General features: G+C 44.8%; 1 protein-coding gene across 1 annotated transcript in view; it reads left to right on the top strand.

The window, feature by feature from the left end:
• The window catches only part of LOC134336576 (probable ATP-dependent RNA helicase DDX41), a 65,025-nt gene that overhangs the window by 11,306 nt on the left and 36,460 nt on the right, over positions 1-17,259 (top strand). The window contains exons 2-7 of the mRNA XM_063030863.1: positions 4,519-4,596; positions 6,660-6,816; positions 7,322-7,396; positions 12,217-12,277; positions 13,105-13,241; positions 15,455-15,527. Coding sequence (XP_062886933.1) covers positions 4,519-4,596; positions 6,660-6,816; positions 7,322-7,396; positions 12,217-12,277; positions 13,105-13,241; positions 15,455-15,527 — 581 coding nt within the window. The remainder of the gene's footprint in view (positions 1-4,518; positions 4,597-6,659; positions 6,817-7,321; positions 7,397-12,216; positions 12,278-13,104; positions 13,242-15,454; positions 15,528-17,259) is intronic.

Below are 17,259 nucleotides of genomic sequence, written 5' to 3'. Positions count from 1 at the left end.
AGTCCAGGGAGCGGTGGTCACTGTCCCCCAGATGCTCACCCACTGAGAGATCTGTGACCTGACCCGGTTCATTACCTAGTACTAGATCTAGTATGTCATTCCCTGTAGTCGGCCTGTCCACATACTGTGACAGGAATCTGTCCTGGACACACTTAACAAACTCTGCCCCATCTAAACCCTTGGAACTAATCAGGTGCCAATCAATATTAGGGAAGTTAAAGTCACCCATGATAACAACCCTGTTATTTTTGCACCTTTCCGAAATCTCCCTCCCAATCTGCTCCTTTGTATCTCGGTTGCTAACAGGGGGCCTATAGAATACCCACAATAGAGTAACTGCTCCCTTCCTGTTCTTGACTTCCACTCATACTGACTCAAAAGAGGATCCTGCTACATTACCCACCCTTTCTGTAGCTGTAATAGTATCCTTGACCTGTAATGCCACCCCTCCTCCCCTTTTTCCACCCTCTCTATCCCTTTTAAAGCACTGAAATCCAGGAATATTGAGAATCCATTCCTGCCCTGGTGCCAGCCAAGTCTCTGTAATGGCCACTACATCATAATTCCACGTATGTAAAAAGCTCTCAGTTCATCACCTTTGTGCCTGATGCTTCTTACTTTGAGGTACACACACTTCAGCCCTTCTACCTTCCTACCTTTACACCGTTTATTCTGCTTCTCTTTCCTCAAAGCCTCTCTATATGTTAGATCTGGCTTTACTCCATGCACTTCTTCCATTGCTCTATCGCTCTGGGTCCCATCCCCCTTGCAAATTAGTTTAAACCCTCCCGAACCATGCTAGCAAACCTACCTGCAAGGATATTGCTCCCCCTCGAGTTCAGGTGCAACCCATCCAATCTGTACAGGTCCCACCTTTTCCAGAAGAGATCCCAATGATCTAAAAATCTAAAACCCTGCTCCCTGTACCAACTCCTCAGCCATGCATTCAACTGCCATCTCCAATTCTTACCATCACTATCACATAGCACTGGCAGCAATCCTGAGAACACCACCCTTGAGGTCCTGTTCTTCAGCCTTCTGCCTAGTTCCCGAAACTCACACTTCAGGACCTCATCCCTCTTCCTGCCTATGTCGTTGGTCCCAACATGTATCACGACTTCTGGTTGCTTTCCCTCTCGTACCAGGATGTCGAGCACAACGTCAGAGACATCCCGGACCCTGGCACCCGGGAGGCAACAAACCATGTGGGTGTCCTTCTCACGTCCACAATATCTCCTGTCTGCTCCCCTGACTATAGAGTCTCCAATGACGACAGCTCTCCTCTTCTCCATCCCACGCTTCTGCACCACCGGGTCAGACTCAGTGCCGGAGGCCCTGCCACCGTGGCTCACACCTGGTTGGTCGTCCCCGCCAACAGTATCCAGGACGGTAAACTTTTTATTCAGGTGCTCTGCACTACCTGTCTGCTCACCTTTGCTTTCCCTCCCCTGACTGTCAGCCAACGACCTGCTTCCGACAGCCTAGGTGTGACTACCTCCCTGTAGCTCTCATCTATGACTGCCTCATTCTCCCTTATGAGTCGAAGGTCATCCAGTTGCTGCTCCAGATTCCTTACACGGTGTTCCAGATCGCCCAGCCGTATGCACTTCTGGCAGATGTGACTCTGCGGGAGAGAGGCGTTCCCCCAAGACTGCCACATCTCACATGAGAGGCACATCACCGTCTCAGGAGGCATTGTAAAGACTAACTGCGAGCAAGCTCGTCCTCTGCCTCTTCTCAGTGAAGCCTCTCGAGTCAAAGCCTCAAAGCTGCACTCCTTCACTGGCCCACTCACTCACTGGCCGCTTTCCACAGCACATCCGGCCCTGGGGACTTATCAATCTTGATGTTTTTAAGAAGATCCAACACTTCTTCTTCCGTAATCTCCACATTGTCCAGCACACAGGCCTGTTCTATTTTGACCTCACCCTGATCAAGGTCCTTTTTACTTGTGAATACTGAAGCAAAGTATTCATTTAGGACCTCCCCAACCTCCTACGCCTCCAGACACATGTTGCCTTCTTTATCCTTTAGTGGCCCCACCTTCATTCTTGTCATTCTTCTGTTCTTCACATACACATAGAACGCCTGGGGGTTCTCCTTAGTCCTACATGCCAAGGCCTTCTCATGCCCCTTTGAGCTCTCCTAAGTCCTTTCTTAAGCTCCTTCCTGGCTACCCTATATTTCTCATGAGCCCCTCCTGCTTCCTGCTGCTTATATCTAACATATGCTTTCTTCTTCCTCTTGACAAGTTGCTTCACGTATTTCGTCAGCCACGGTTCCCTTTTCCTCCCATTTTTTTCCTTGTCTCAGTGGGACAAACCTATCCTGAACCCAGCACAAGTGGCCCCTGAACTTCCTCCACATTACTTCGGTGCTTTCACCTTTGAATATCTGTTTCCAATTTACTCTCACTAGTTCCTGCCTCATCCCTTCATAGTTAGCCCTTCCCCAGTTAAGCACTTTCCCATTTTATTTGTTTTTGTCCTTTTCCATAGCTATGCTGAAGCTAAGGGAGTTGCGGTCACTCTCACCAAAATGCACCCCCACCAAGAGGTCTGCCACCTGACCAGGTTCATTACCTAGAACTAGATCCAGTGTGGCCTCTCCTCTCATCGGCCGGTCCACGTACTGTGTCAGGAATCCTTCTTGAACACACCTGACAAATTCAGCCCCATGTATCCCCCTTGCAGTCAGGAGGTGCCAGTCAATATGAGCGAAGTTGAAATCACCCATAACTACAACCCTCTATTTCCCGCACCATTCTAAAATCTGCCTGCTTGTCTGCTCCTCGGTGTCCCGAGGGCTATTTGGGGGCCTATAGACTACTCCCAGCACAGTGATTGATCCCTTCCTATTTCTGACTTCCACCCACACCGACTCAGTGGACACTCCTTCTGCAGTGTCCTCCCTTTCTATAGCTGTGATACTATCCCTGACCAGTAATGCTACTCCCCCGCCCCCCCCACCTCCCATCCTATTCCTTTTAAAACACCTAAACCCCGGTACCTGCATCAGCCAATCCTGCCCTTCCTCCAGTCAAGTTTCAGTAACAGCCACAACATCGTAGTTCCATGTACCGATCTATGCTCTAAGGTCATCCCCTTTATTCCTAATACTTATAGCGTTGAAATAGACACATTTCAACCCCTCTAACTGGCTACATTTATGTTTTGTCCCCTGCCTGTCCTTCCTCACCAACTCAGAACACATAGCATCATGCCCTTGTCCTCCTACCCTAATCTCTGCACTCACAATCTGATTCCCATCCCCCTGCCAAACTAGTTTAAACCCTCCCCAACAGCTCTAGCAAACCTGCCTGCCAGGATATTGGTCCCTTTCCAGTTCAGGTGCAGCCCGTCCTTTTTGTACAGGTCAGACCTTCCCCAGAAGAGATCCCAATGATCCAGAAATCTGAACCCCTGCCCCCTGCACCAACTCTTCAGCCACACATTCATCTGCCATAACTTCCTGTTCCTACCCTCTCTGTCTTGTGGCACAGGCCCGAGATTACCACCGTTGAGGTCCTGCTTTTTAACTTCTTTCCTAACTCCCTATATATTCCTTCTTCAGGCCCTCATCCCTACTCCTATCTATGTCATTGGTCCCCACGTGGACCATGACATCTGGCTGCTCACCCTCTCTCCTGAGAATACCGAGAACTCGATCTGAGATATTGCGGACCCTGGCACCAGGGAGGCAACAGACCATCCGGGATTCTCAATCTCTCCCACAGAACCTCTTATCTGTCCTCCTGACTGTCCCTTCAACCACTAGGAACATGAGGAGCACTCTTTGTGCGTTTCAACCTTAAAATTAGAATACACACAAAATGCCAGAGGAACTTTGTAGTCCAGGTAGCATCTATGGAAAAGAATAAACAGTCAACATTTTGGGCTGAGACCCTTCGTCAGGACCGTTCATCCATGAGTCCCGATGAAGGGTTTTGGCCTGAAATGTTGACTGTTTACTCTTTTCCATAGATGCTGCCTGGCCTGCTGAGTTCCTCCAGCATTTTATGTGTTGCTTGGATTTCCAGCATCTGCAGATTTTCTCATGTTTAAAATGAGAACCATGACTTTCTGGAGGAGGACCAAAAGACTGTTCTCTCAAAAAAATGTCGGGAATTTGAAAACTGAGAAGGGCTCATTCAGAAGTTTCAAGGCTAAGGTTTTGTGAAGGAGCACAGTACAGGAGCAGCTGGGGTTAAAGGATCGGCAGTAGAACTGAATAGCAAAATAGCTTTCAAGCTGAATGCTTACTCCCTTTTCCTCTATTCCTCGTCATTTATTACTTAAACTAGATCTCTCGAACCATCACCGACAGTGACCCACCTTATGTTACTCAGCTCCAGGTACATGTGCTTGTGTCCGCTCCAGTCTGGAAGGGTAGAATGCAGCATTCTGCTCGCTGGTTGTCGTGTGAAAAGGTTACTGCGCTCCTCTACCGATGATAGCCCTGCAGTATCAACCGATCAGAGATGGGCTCTTTCAGCACTTTGTTTTTTTTGTATTTTAGCGTGCACGGTCTGAAGATGAGGATGACGAGGAGGAATATATTCCATATATTCCTGTTAAAGAGAGAAAACAGAAGATGGTAAGTGACTCTGACCTGTTCAGTATGTTTGGATATTGCTGTTCAATTTCACTCTGCTCCTGGAATGTACTTTCCAATGCTGTGATCATGTTTTTGGGTGTGATTCAACAAAACCATTTTGTCCAACTGGAGTTCTCTGATCTATTTATCTGGGCAACCTGTCTTGTTCAGAGCAGGTTTAGGGCTGCAGTTTTGCAAATGAAGTTGGTGATCTGGTCAAAATTAATTGAACCCTCAATGCTGAGAAGAACAAGCAGATTCTCATCCATTACACACAATACCATCAGGGAGGCGTCTGATGGGTCCCGACTTCATTCTGCAGCAGGACAATGCCCCCAAACACATGGCCAAGGTCATAAAGAACTATCTTCAGCAAAAAGAAGAACAAGGAGTTCTGCAACAAATGGTACGGCCTCCACAGAACCATGATTTCAACATCATGGAGGCTGACTGGGATTACCTGGAGAGACAGAAGCAAGCAAAACAGTCAACGTCTGCAGAGGAGCTGTGGCAAGTTCTCCAAGATGCTTGGAACAACCTACCAGTTCATTTTCTTATAAAACTGTACAACAGTGTACCTGAGAGAATTGATGCAGTTTTAAACAGTGGTCACACTGTGGCGACCCACTTTCTGGCACCCACGAACCGGCTCACAACAGCGCGCGCAGGCAGAGGGCCGGCCCCAAAAAGGGCGCCAGGCCATCTTCACCAGCAGGGGGAAAATCCCGCGCGCAGAAAGGGTCTGGGAATATGCATTCCCCACAGCAGTCCCGCCCCAGGGAGGGCGGGAACGGGAAGGCTTTAAAGCAGGCAGCGAAGTTTGAATAAATCTCTTTCATCGCAACTCTAACTCACCGACTCTGTGTGGTTATTCTAGCGCTGTGTGTAGCACACCGCTACAACACCAAATATCGATTAAATTTAGTCTTTCGCTATTTATTTTAATAATTTTTTTGATATTTAGAAACTTTTCATTGGTTTATTTTTGAAAGCATGTTTCCTTTACAGATTTTTTTTACATATGCCTAAGACTTTTGCACAGTACTCTATATCAATTTGGCTAGCTCATCCTGGATCCAATGTGTTCTTACCTTGACTATGTCCATGGCCTTGCCCTATCATTTCACTTGGTCACCTCTTCAAAAGAACTTAGTCAAATTTGTAAGATATTTAGTTCCTTCTTCATGGACCTCTGTTGATTCAAGTATATAAATAGATGGCAAGAAAATTTAAACAGTTGAAAACATTTTACATTCCATTTTTTTGGTGCTTCTTTGACTATATTCAAAGTAGTGTTGCCGATCAACTGGGCTCTGAGTATGTGCACTCATTCCTCAAGCATACTGTACTTTGCTTGTGCACAAGGAGAGCAGCATGTCTCCACACTGTACTGAAATCAGAACAGGAAAATGCTATTTTTATATAGAATTGACAAGCAGTTATGACTATTGACCATTTGGTAACCTGTATGTTTGAAATTCTTGCGTGCAAAATCAGTTGCCATTCACAGTAGAGGTGTGAATCCCTGAGCTGCTCAGGGATGAATTACCGTTCACACATGATACTTCAAAGTTATTAAAGCAATTGTCCCGTAGTTACTGTGTCTGCTTTGCATCCTTTTGTTATATTCTAATCTTGAAATGGCTGCAGTTCTCTTCTGTGCTCTTCAAAGACCTTTCTTACCTTGTCTGCACTCTACCCTTGCCTCAATATTATGTTAACCTTTTCCTTGCTGCAACTTCCACAGTTGCAGAATGGATTGGACGTGTTTTGACGAAATGGAAGTCAGACTGGCATGGATGAAATGTTAGCCATGCAGTCTCAATGATATTGTGTTTTGCCCAAGGAGTCATCAATCTGGATGACAAACTCTGTTCCATTCGCCCCACCAAGGTCACCTGACCTCCTGAGGATTTCCAGAATTTTCTGCTTATTTCAGATTCTCAGCAATATTTTTACTTTGCAGAGTTGAAGTGACTGCTGGGGAAAGCAGTGGTAATGTTCTGGTTTAACTCTTTCTTGGTGTCATCTGGTGACTGATTTCTCTGATGTTGTCTGCACAGATGGAGAAGTTGGCACGGATGAGGAGGAAGGGTGTCGTGGATGATGATCAGGACAGCGGCAGTGACCACAGAGAAGATGATGGCGATGGCCCCCTGGGACCACGATCCAATATCAGCCTGCTGGACCAGCACCAGCAGCTGAAGGAAAAAGCAGAAGGTCCAGCATTTCCATCCGTGGACACATTCTGAGCTGGTACTGGGAGCTGGGAGCTCTGTGGGAGGAGCCTGCCTTGTTGTCAGTTAACATCAAAATATTAACAGCAAGGCGACGCTAGGCATTCCTTCAACAAATGTGAGACCAGGAGGCTTGATGTGGATAATGTTGGGCTGGGGTAGTCAGTAACAACAGAATGAAAGGTAATTGGAAACTTGTGAGAGAATGGGGAGATGGAAACTTACAGTTAAATGCAAAGAAGTCTGAAAGTCAAGGTGGGGTTGTGGGTGTTTCCAAAGGTGCTGGGACTTTGGGTAGTGTGAACCTCAGCATGAGGCACTCACAGGAGCAAACGTTCCGTGGAAAGTACCCATAACACACCTGGGATGTGGGGTTGGGGGTGGAGGCAGTCAGAACAGTTCAGTTCAGCATCAATAATAGTGTTCACGATGTTTGGGTTTTGAACGCGAGCATTGAAAGTGCTGATTGTGTGGATTGTGTTTTATAGCACGCAAAGAATCTGCTAAAGAAAAACGACTGAAAGAAGAGGAAAAGATTTTGGAAAGTGTCGCTGAAGGCAGAGGTCAGTTTAAATGTTGGAGAAGTGGGCTGTAACATTCAGTCTACAAAAGAACTAGGCCATTGGGTGCCACTGCTTACATTGTGCACAAGTCTCCTACACCTCCCCCCCGCCCCCCAACCTTTTCCAATCTGCCACCTGGTTCCTCCATTTCCATTCTGTCCTTGTGTCTGCGTAAGTAGTCTGTCCCTGTAATACGTTCTCATCCTGCTACTCACCCCTGCCCTGTGCCTCTCGTTTCTTAAATTGCATCTCTACTGCCATATTCCCATCTTCACCTCCCCATTCCCAACTTCTAGTTCTTAATATCCACCTCCGTCTCCACCCACCTCCTCTAATCCCACTTTGCTTGTCCTACTTTCTGTAAATCATCACCAGTCTGCCTGTATTCCACTATCGCACCTTGACTTTTCTCCCAAATCTCACACTGCTTTTATTCCCATCCTGTCTTTCGAGTTCTTCTGATTCCACCCTATCTATTCCTAATGGTCGTATTCCTACACAATCCAGTCACCATTGTACCCACCCATACCTTTATTTCCACTCTACACTCTTCGCTTCTTTCCCCACTCAGTGCTCCCAGCACACTATTTCCATTCTACCGTGTCTGCTACTGCTACTGTGACACTAATTTTCATTGGGATCAAAGTATCTGTCTATTTACCTATCCATTCTGTAGCCTCACCTTTCCATCCCTATACAGTGCTGACATCTGCAAGTTTTAGAAAGGGGATACATTCACTGATTGCATAATTTTCATTTCCATCTCTTGTTCCTCGGCAAATAAACCAGACTGCACCTGCATGCAGCAACACCTAGATGATAGTCAGGCCCGGGCTGATAAGGGACCAGAACATTCATGCCACAGACCATCTCCAACAGCAGGGAGTCTAGCCACTTACCCTTGACATTCAAAGGCATTACTATCGCAGATCATTCAATTAGGACGCCGTCCAGAATCAGAATCAGATTTATTATCACCTACATATGACATGGAAAGTTGTAGATTTGTGACAGCACCCCAAACATTCATTTCCTCTGTCACTGGCACACTGTGGCGGCAGTGTGTATTAGCAGCAAGATGCAAATTACACATCCCTGTGACTTGGAAATATCTATATACTTTTCATCATTGTTGCCTCTAAATCCTAAATTGGGGTGGAGGGGCAATATCTCAAGGTCTGCAACAGCTCAGACAGTCTGTCTTCTTCACTACCTTCACTACCTTCACAAGGGCAATTTGAGATGGCAATAAATGCTAGCAACCCACATATACTCATCACTGAATCGCTCTTTTCCGAAATTAGGCTCTTGGGCCTTATTCCCCCACTGTCCCCCGCTTGCTAAGGTTCTTCTCTTCTCACCTTGTCCTTGTAAACTCCCTATTATCTTGACCCTCTGCCTTTCTATTTCCACTTCGGCCTCCACCCTAGATACCACCCCGATACCTCGCTTCGTATATTTCTTCCGCTCTGCTCCTTGCCTCTCTATACCCAGCCTGCCCTTAACCTCCCGTGCCGGCCTACTGTTTCTTGCCACCCTTTCTCTAACCCCGTTATTGCATCCTGCCTTCATATGGCACTAATGCTACATGTGTACTGTGTTGGATTCTCATTTTGCTGGCCTCGTCCTATCCTTGTAGAAGCCACTCTAGTTTTGCTAGTCCTATGGTTAAAGTAAACAGTCTAGAGTTTGCTAGATTAGTCTGTCTCCTTTTTTTAGAATTTGGGTTAAATATTTGGTTTTCTACCACTATTCATTTTGCTATTTATTGGTGTGTATGGATGCTCTCTTTTATCTACTTTGAGTATATGGGGACCAAAGCTTTGTCCTTTGGTTTGTTGAATTTTTCCATCTTTTTATTCTAACCATTTTTCTGTTAATTGAATTTACATCACAGAAATAGGTCTTGGCCACTTCCTTGTCCAAGCAATCTTCATTAGCGTTGTACTCAATTCCCTTCTTCCTCATTTCCTTACCTTGGGAGACAGATTATCCACAAAACTCTTGCTGACTCCCTCAATTATCTCGACTACCCTTCCTCCCACCTTATCTCCAGTAAGGATACCTACCTCTTCTCTCATTTTCTCTCTGTTGTATCTGTCCTCAAAATGAAGGTTCCCATTCCAGTACTTCTGAAATGTCCTCATCTACCCCAACATCTCCCCCCCCCCCGCCACCAAACAGAGCAGAGTTAGAGTTGGTCATTATCCTCCACAACCAGCATACTTTGCCATTTCCATTAGCTGCAGTGACAGGATCCAATCACCAGTTGCATCTTTCCCTCTCCCTCCCACCCCCATTTCTGCTTTCTGCTAGGACCACTCTTTCCACGTTTCCCTTGAGTGCTCATCACTTTTCACCCACCCTTTTTGTCACCTAGAAACAATAGAAGATGCAACACTGTCCCCACACCACTTCTCTCACCACTATCCACAGACCTAAACAGCTCCTCCAGGGGAGGGAGAGATTCACGTGCACCTCTCCCGATCTTATTTATTGTATTTTGTACATGTGATTATGGCCTCCACTTCACCAGGGAGATCAAGCTGTTGGTTGGTGTGACAATGGTTTGTGGAATACCTGTGCTCGGACTGAAATAGCTTCTGATTGCATGTCATTTTATCTCTCCTCCCAACTCCCACATGGACCTGTCTGATCTCAGCCTTCTGCACTGCCAGTGTGAGATTGGAAAAACAACATTCTGTATTCTGTTTAGATAACCTAAAACCTGGTGGTGTGAACATTGAATTTTCCAGCTTCCTATTTATTAACTGCCAAAAATGATTTTTCTATTACACACTCCCTCTTAACTTTCTCATACTGTTGACATGTCGTCTCTTTATTGAAAACTGGCCACAAAGCATCTCATTCTCCTCCTTTCAGTGTGTTCTCCCTTGAGTTTATTTTTTTCCTTCCTTCATTTCCTGTCCTTATCTTAATTCTTTTCTTTGCTTCTCAAGCATCTAATAGCTTTCATTAGTACCTTTTGGTATTTTCTTCAGAATTCCAGTTGTTTTCCCAAATTCATCGGATTCCCCTTTGTCTTCCTCTGTTGCTAATGAATGTTGCTCACATTTTCTCTTTCAATATTTTTAATAGTTTCTACATATAAGATTACAGAGTACAAGAAGATATATATTATAAGTCAAAAAATAGATAAAATAATACCAGATACGTTATATTAGAATCACACTTGCAATCACATTACCCTATATTCATGTAAATTAAATTAAATCATAATATCGAAATGTAATAATTTTATTATACAGAAAAAAAATCTAAACCCACTACCAAGATCAAAGCTGTTTGGTAAAGAAAGAAAAAAGGAAAAGAAAATCCTTATAAAGTGAAATATGTTATTAGCCACCATCTGTACTTTAACAGCAAGTCAAAGATTTTGAAAATAGTTCAGAAATGGTCCCCACAATGTTTGAAAGTCTTGGCTAGATTCAGAAATTGAACAACGGATCTTCTCTAAATTTAAGCATGACATAGCATCACATAACCATTGAGCGTGAGTAGGCAGAATGACATCCTTCCATATGGACTATGCAAAACCAGGCCATGCTAACTTGTCTCCATACTTTATCCTCGGGATGCTTTGCTCGTCCATAGCACATTTGCAATGGTTATGCTACATTGATAGTAGGTTCATCTGGAACAAATTCCCAAGTGCTGTGGTTGAGATTGGCTGTGATTAGACAGTTTTTAATTTGACACCCGGCCAGACACTAGTGTGACACCCCTTAGGTGGTAATTTTGCTGAACTCTATTCATCTCTACTTTTTAAATTGTTGTCCACTCCAAGTCAGTAAACATTATGGAGTCAGATAAAGCGAATGGTCCCAGTCTTTTTTTTTACCAGGGTAGGGGAGTGTAAAGCTAGAGGGAGTGGATTTAAGGTGAGAGGGGAAAAAATTTAAAGTGACCTAAGGACTAACTTCTTCCACAGAAGAGGGCGTTTATGTGGAATGAGCTGCCAGATAAAACTGTAGTGGCGGGTACAACTACAGAGTTTAAAAGGCATTTGCACACCATATAGATAGAGGGATATGGACCAAATGCCAGCAAATGAAACTACCTTGGTTGACATGAACAAGATGTGATGAAGGGCTTGTTTAACTACAATCTGTGATAATATTTTACCAGTAATTCTTGCCATGCAGCTTGCCTTTGCCTACCCACATTCCCACAGTTGTTTCAGTTCTTGATCTTGACCTTCAGTATGAATAATTTCTTTATTATTGGACAGTGATTGGTACTTGTCGTAGTGATCCTTTGTCTTTCCAACTTGCTGCTATTGTGCATGCAGTGATTCCGGCCTTGCTAGCTTTGTTGCTTTTTGAGTTGAGAGAAGTTTTGTTTCAGGAGGGAGTGCAGTGCTGTTGAAGTTGAAGCTTTTTTTTGGTTACTGGATTACAACAATTAGCATTGTTCTGCATCAACAAAGGCTGAAGCATTTCAAGTCGTGCATGCCTTGTGTTGTAGGTGGGGTTGCAGGCTTGAATTATCCGAGGTGATTCACATCAGTACATCTGAAAATCACAGTTTTAAAGTAAATATGAAATCTAAGGACATGGAAGGTGACAATTTTGTCTGTTCTGGGCCAGAATTGGATAAAGAAGAGAAAGGAGAGACTACCACACCGAGAAGGAACAAGGGAATGTCTTGCAGGCCGGAAGGATTCAGACCATATATTTTGTCTGTGTTGAGATGACGAAGGTCTGGTTTGTGTAAGTGGCGGGGGTGCTTCAGGTTTTTTTGCCTGTAATTGGCATTGTTTGACATTCCTATCATAACTGACTTTGTTTCAATTGTAGCTCTGATGTCTGTGAAGGAAATGGCAAAGGGTATAACCTACGATGACCCAATCAGAACCAGGTGAGTGTGTGTGCTTCCTGACTAAACAGTTCTCGTTTCGTCTGTGTTCTGTGTGCCTGTCTACAGGGGGAGGCTAAAGCAGGGCAATTGGTGTGGCTTCCATGATCTCATTGTCAATGATAGCAATTAATTGAGTCTGATTGAAACCCTTTTCTTTACCAATGCATCAGCAGCCCTTGTGTGAACATTAGAGAAATGCCAGTGGTTAATGCAAAACTTTAAAACAGAAAATGGAAAAAAAAAGACATTATCGAGTCACCAGGAGAATTTGTTGTATGAATGTCCAGCAATTAGAAGTTACTTGTATATTGTGTTTTCTTATCGCGAAGAGAAGGAGACCATTTGGCCCGCCAGGTCCATGCCAACTCCCTGAAGGGCTGTCCCATCAATTCCATTCTCCTCCTTTCCTGAAACTCTACAATTTATTCTCATTCACATGCTCATCAGCTTCTTTTGCCACTCAGCCATACAAGAGGAAATTGACAGTAATCCATGAACTTAGCAGCTCATCCCTAGTATATGAGAGAAGTCCTCATGGCCGTGTGGAGAACGTACAAAGTGCACACTGTGCCCCAGGTCGGGTTGGACCTGGGTTTCTGGTGCTGACTGATAGCTGCTGCACTGCACTTTTGTGCCACCTGTGCAAGGTGTTTGTTGGCTGTAATTATGGTGTGTAGTTCTACCTAGTAATTTGAAATACCTATGTTTTGAATTGAGCAGCAAGCTGTTGAATACATGATTTAACAGCTCTGAGAGCATGTATGGTCTTCAGGTGATTGGGCTGTTGGTCAAGTTAAATAACTAGCAACATGGACCTGTCTCTGCAGCTGGAAACCACCTCGGTATATACGCTCCATGCCTGAAGCTCGCCATGACCGAGTGCGGAAGAAATACCATATCTTGGTGGAGGGGGAAGGTTTGCCGTGTCCTGTCAAACACTTCAGAGAAATGAAATTCCCACCAGGTAAGCGTGATTGAGCCGTGGTGGAGAGGGAATAGTTACTGGGCCCTTAGGGCTAGCAGGGAGTTAATAAAAGGATTTAATGGCACTGGAACATCCCAGACTTTAGAAAATCTAATAATCTAGCGATCATGGTTACCTGATCGAGCACAGTAAGACCCCAGAAAAAGTCATATATTAAACCTGATTCTGGCTTAGTTGTGTTGATTTAGGAATGACCATTAGTTTGGACAAAGATTCTGAAGGATCTATGTTGCCCCACTTTTTAACGTTGTGTCTGAAATGACCAAGCAGTTCTTTTCAGTACTGTGCTGGAGTTTCAGCCTTGATTATGGACCTGGTCTACAGATGGACCCTGATGCCCTTCTGTGTCCTCTGTATATGTCTTGCCACCTAGTCACTCACAGATAACACGTAAGTGCATGTGTTGTATAAAACAGGGGTCCCCAACCTCTTTTGCACCATGGACCAGTTTAATATTGACAATATTCTTGTGGACCGGCCGAACGGGGGGGGGGGGGCGGGGGTCAGTGTTCAAATAGGGTTAAACTCACCTCAACATGTCTTTTACAGTTAGGATTGCCAACTTTCTCACTACCAAATAAGGGACAAAAGTAGCAGTCAAATCCCGGGACACCTTACCCCAGGAAAAACGACCATGACCATGAAGCCTTGCGCAGGCACCTTGTGCGCCTGCGTGACGTGCGCATGTGTGTACGTGCCGTTTTTTTCCCCACAAATCGGTCTTGCCTTCGTCTTCTGGACTATACTGTACATACATGATTTCTACTTTATATAGGCTGTGTATTTATCATATCATTCCTGCTTTTACTATATGTTAGTGTTATTTATTTTCAGTTTTATGTGTTTTATGATTTGGTAGGTTATTTTTTGGGTCTGAGAACGCTCAAACGTTTTTCCCAAATAAATTAATGGTAATTGCTGCTTCGCTTCACGCCATTTCGGCAGGAAAGGTTTCATAGGAACGCTCTGTATCTTAGCAGGGGAAATACGGGACAAGGGCAGTCCCGTATGGGACAAACCAATTTAGCCCAATATTTGGGATGTCCCGGTAAATACGGGACAGTTGGTAAACCTACGTTCAAGTTCAACAGTGCGTGACAGGGGATGAGGAAAGCTGACTCATATTGTTTCCTCGCGGCCTGGTAGCACATGCTTTGCGGCCCGGTGGTTGGGAACCGCTGGTATAAAACAAAGAATAGTTTGTTCAATCAATTGTGAAGGCTGATTGATACTGTGTTCTAGTAAGTTCCATCAGTATTTGACTTGTCTGTTTTACAATGTATCTTATAATTACAGAAGAAGGCAGCAGAATTTGCCCCTTCAATCCCACTCCATCTTCCATTTGATTTTACCTCAATATAATTTCTCTGTGAAAATCTCTTGGTTTCCTTAATATCTAGAGATCTATCAACCTTTGTGTTAAATGAACTGAGTGACTGAGCCATTGCATTCCTTCAGCATGGAGAATTCCATAAGTTCACCATTTTCCAAGTAAAGAAGTTTCTCATCATCTCAGTGCTAAGTGACGCACTCCTCATATTGAAAGTGTGTGCAGCCCTTGGTCCTAAGCTCTGGAAAAAAAACCCTGATAATTTCATATTGTGCAAGCTTTCCCAAGCTCTGTTCCTAAAACATACAATCTGACAAAATAAAACAGTAATGAAATCCCAAACATTAGCGTTCACACTAGATCCAGTGGCATTTACTATGGTTAAATCCTGTTCTTGCTGTTCGAATGGATTGTTAATTGCCTGCAGAGTATGTTGAACGCATTGCATTTCCTTGAACATATCCATTGTAAGTTGTGAGGAATGTCAATCACTTCATTATACACATGGTGCATCAAAATGCAACTTGTAACCAGGGAACTGTGGCACTGGATAGCTTGCTGTACAGAGTCCATGCAAAAAGCTGTTGTTGCATTGCCATGTTGCAATTTGTTGATTAGATTGAAAGCTAACGGAAATGCATCTTCTGAGCTCCATCCTTGGCCACTGAGCTTTTGATTTTCAACATCAGTGATGAAAAGTTGATGCAATTTGAGCTATTTTCTCAGGTACTGGAATTCATTTGGAGAATGGCAAGCATTGTACCACTTACACACGATGTGCTGCTGCTGTCCTAGCTCGGTCTCAGGGAATATGGGATCCAGGCTCTACCTGATCTGTGTGTTCTTGGTTCTATGATTCCAGCAATTTTGAAAGGCCTGAAAAAGAAGGGAATTTTACATCCAACTCCAATTCAGATCCAAGGAATTCCAACTGTGTAAGTACAGAGATCTTGCGTCTAACACACTCAGAGGGGAATTCCAACTGTGTAAGAACAGGGATCTTGTATCTAACACACTCAGAGGGAACTTGAACATTGGGCTTAGTGGGCTTTTATACCAGTATTGACGAGAAGAAGTACAATTGTTTGTGTGTTATTAGTTTAGGCAGATGGTGTTTGTCTATTCACAAACGAGAAAATCTGCAGATGCTGGAAATCCGAGCAACACACACAAACTGCTGGAGGAACTCAGCAGACCAGGCTGCATCTATGGAAAAGAGTACAGTCGACGCTTCAGGCAGAAACCCTTCGGCAGGACTGGAGAGAAAAAGTTACGGAGTAGCACATAATTCTCCAAACTCACCTACCACCCCATCAACCTTCACGTCTAGCACATAATTCTCTGCTACTTCCGCCATCTCCAATTGAATCCCACCACCAAGCACATATTCCCCCCTCCCCCCCCACTTTCTGCTTTCCACAGGAATCGCTCCCTACGCGGCTCCCTTGTGCATTCGTCCCTCCCCACTGATCTCCCTCCTGGCACTTATCCTTGCAAGCGAAACATGTGCTACACCTGCCCCTACACCTCCTCCCTCACTGCTGTTCAGGGCCTTAAACAGTCCTTCCAAGTGAGGCGACATTTCATCTGTGAGTCTTTTAGGGCCATATACTGTGTCTGGTGCTTCTGCTGTGGTTTCCTGTATGTTGGTAGATTGGGAGACCACTTACATTCCCTCCACCAGAAAAAATGGGATCTCCCAGTGGCCACCATTTTAATTCCACTTCCCATTCCCATCTGTCCATCCGTGGCCTCCTCCACTTCGTGATGATGCCACACTTAGGTTGGAGGAACAACACCCTATATTCCGTTTGGGTAGCCTCCAACCTGATGGCATGAAGATTGACTTCTCTAACTTCCAGTGATGCCCCCCAGCTTCCCTCTCCTTCACCATTTCCCATCCCCTTTTTCCTCTCTCATCTTATCTCCTTGCCCGCCCATCGCCTCCCTCTGGTGCTCCTCTCCCCTTTTTCTTTCTTCCATGGCCTTCTGTCTCTTTCACCAATCAACTTCCCAGCTCTTTACTTTATCCCCTCCCCCTTCAGGTTTCACCCAGTGTTTCTTTCTCCCCTCCCCACACCTTTTAAATCTACTCTTCAGCGTTTTTTCTCTAGTCCTGCCGAAGTGTTTCAGCCTGAAATGTTGATTACTCTTTTCTGTGGATGCTGCCTGGGCTTCTGAATTCCTCCAGTATTTTGTGTGTGTTGATCATTGTGCCTATTATTGTGACTTAAGGCTGATTTATACTTGTGTGTCAAATGTACGCTGCAGGTACGGAGTAGCCGCATACCCTACGCTGTACTCTACGCCAACCCTACGCCGTAGCCTAATGTGCACCTTTCCCAAAATGTAACTATGCGTCGTGGCAACACGGACCGAACAACTGTGATTGGTCCGCTTGGTAGCATCACACTTCCTCCTACGCTGCAATAGCTTCCCATTGGGCGACTGAAGGGCAGGGAAGGAACTCTGGCTGCAATACTTTCCATAAAGCGTTACAGACCTCCGAAATTATGCAGGATCCTGTGCTTGACGCCATTTTGTAGCTAGCTGCTACAGCCTGCTGACTTCCACCTGAAGCTAAAACTCGAATGGTGATTGCCAGTCTCTGAGTATATGGTCCGTACACTGATGCAAAATAAATGGGTGGAGACGATGAACCAAATT

This window comes from Mobula hypostoma, chromosome 22 (assembly GCF_963921235.1).
Source record: "Mobula hypostoma chromosome 22, sMobHyp1.1, whole genome shotgun sequence".
In the NCBI taxonomy this organism is placed as follows: domain Eukaryota; kingdom Metazoa; phylum Chordata; class Chondrichthyes; order Myliobatiformes; family Myliobatidae; genus Mobula; species Mobula hypostoma.
The sequence above is the reverse complement of the archived record's forward strand: the minus strand, read 5'-3'. Positions and strand labels throughout refer to the sequence as shown.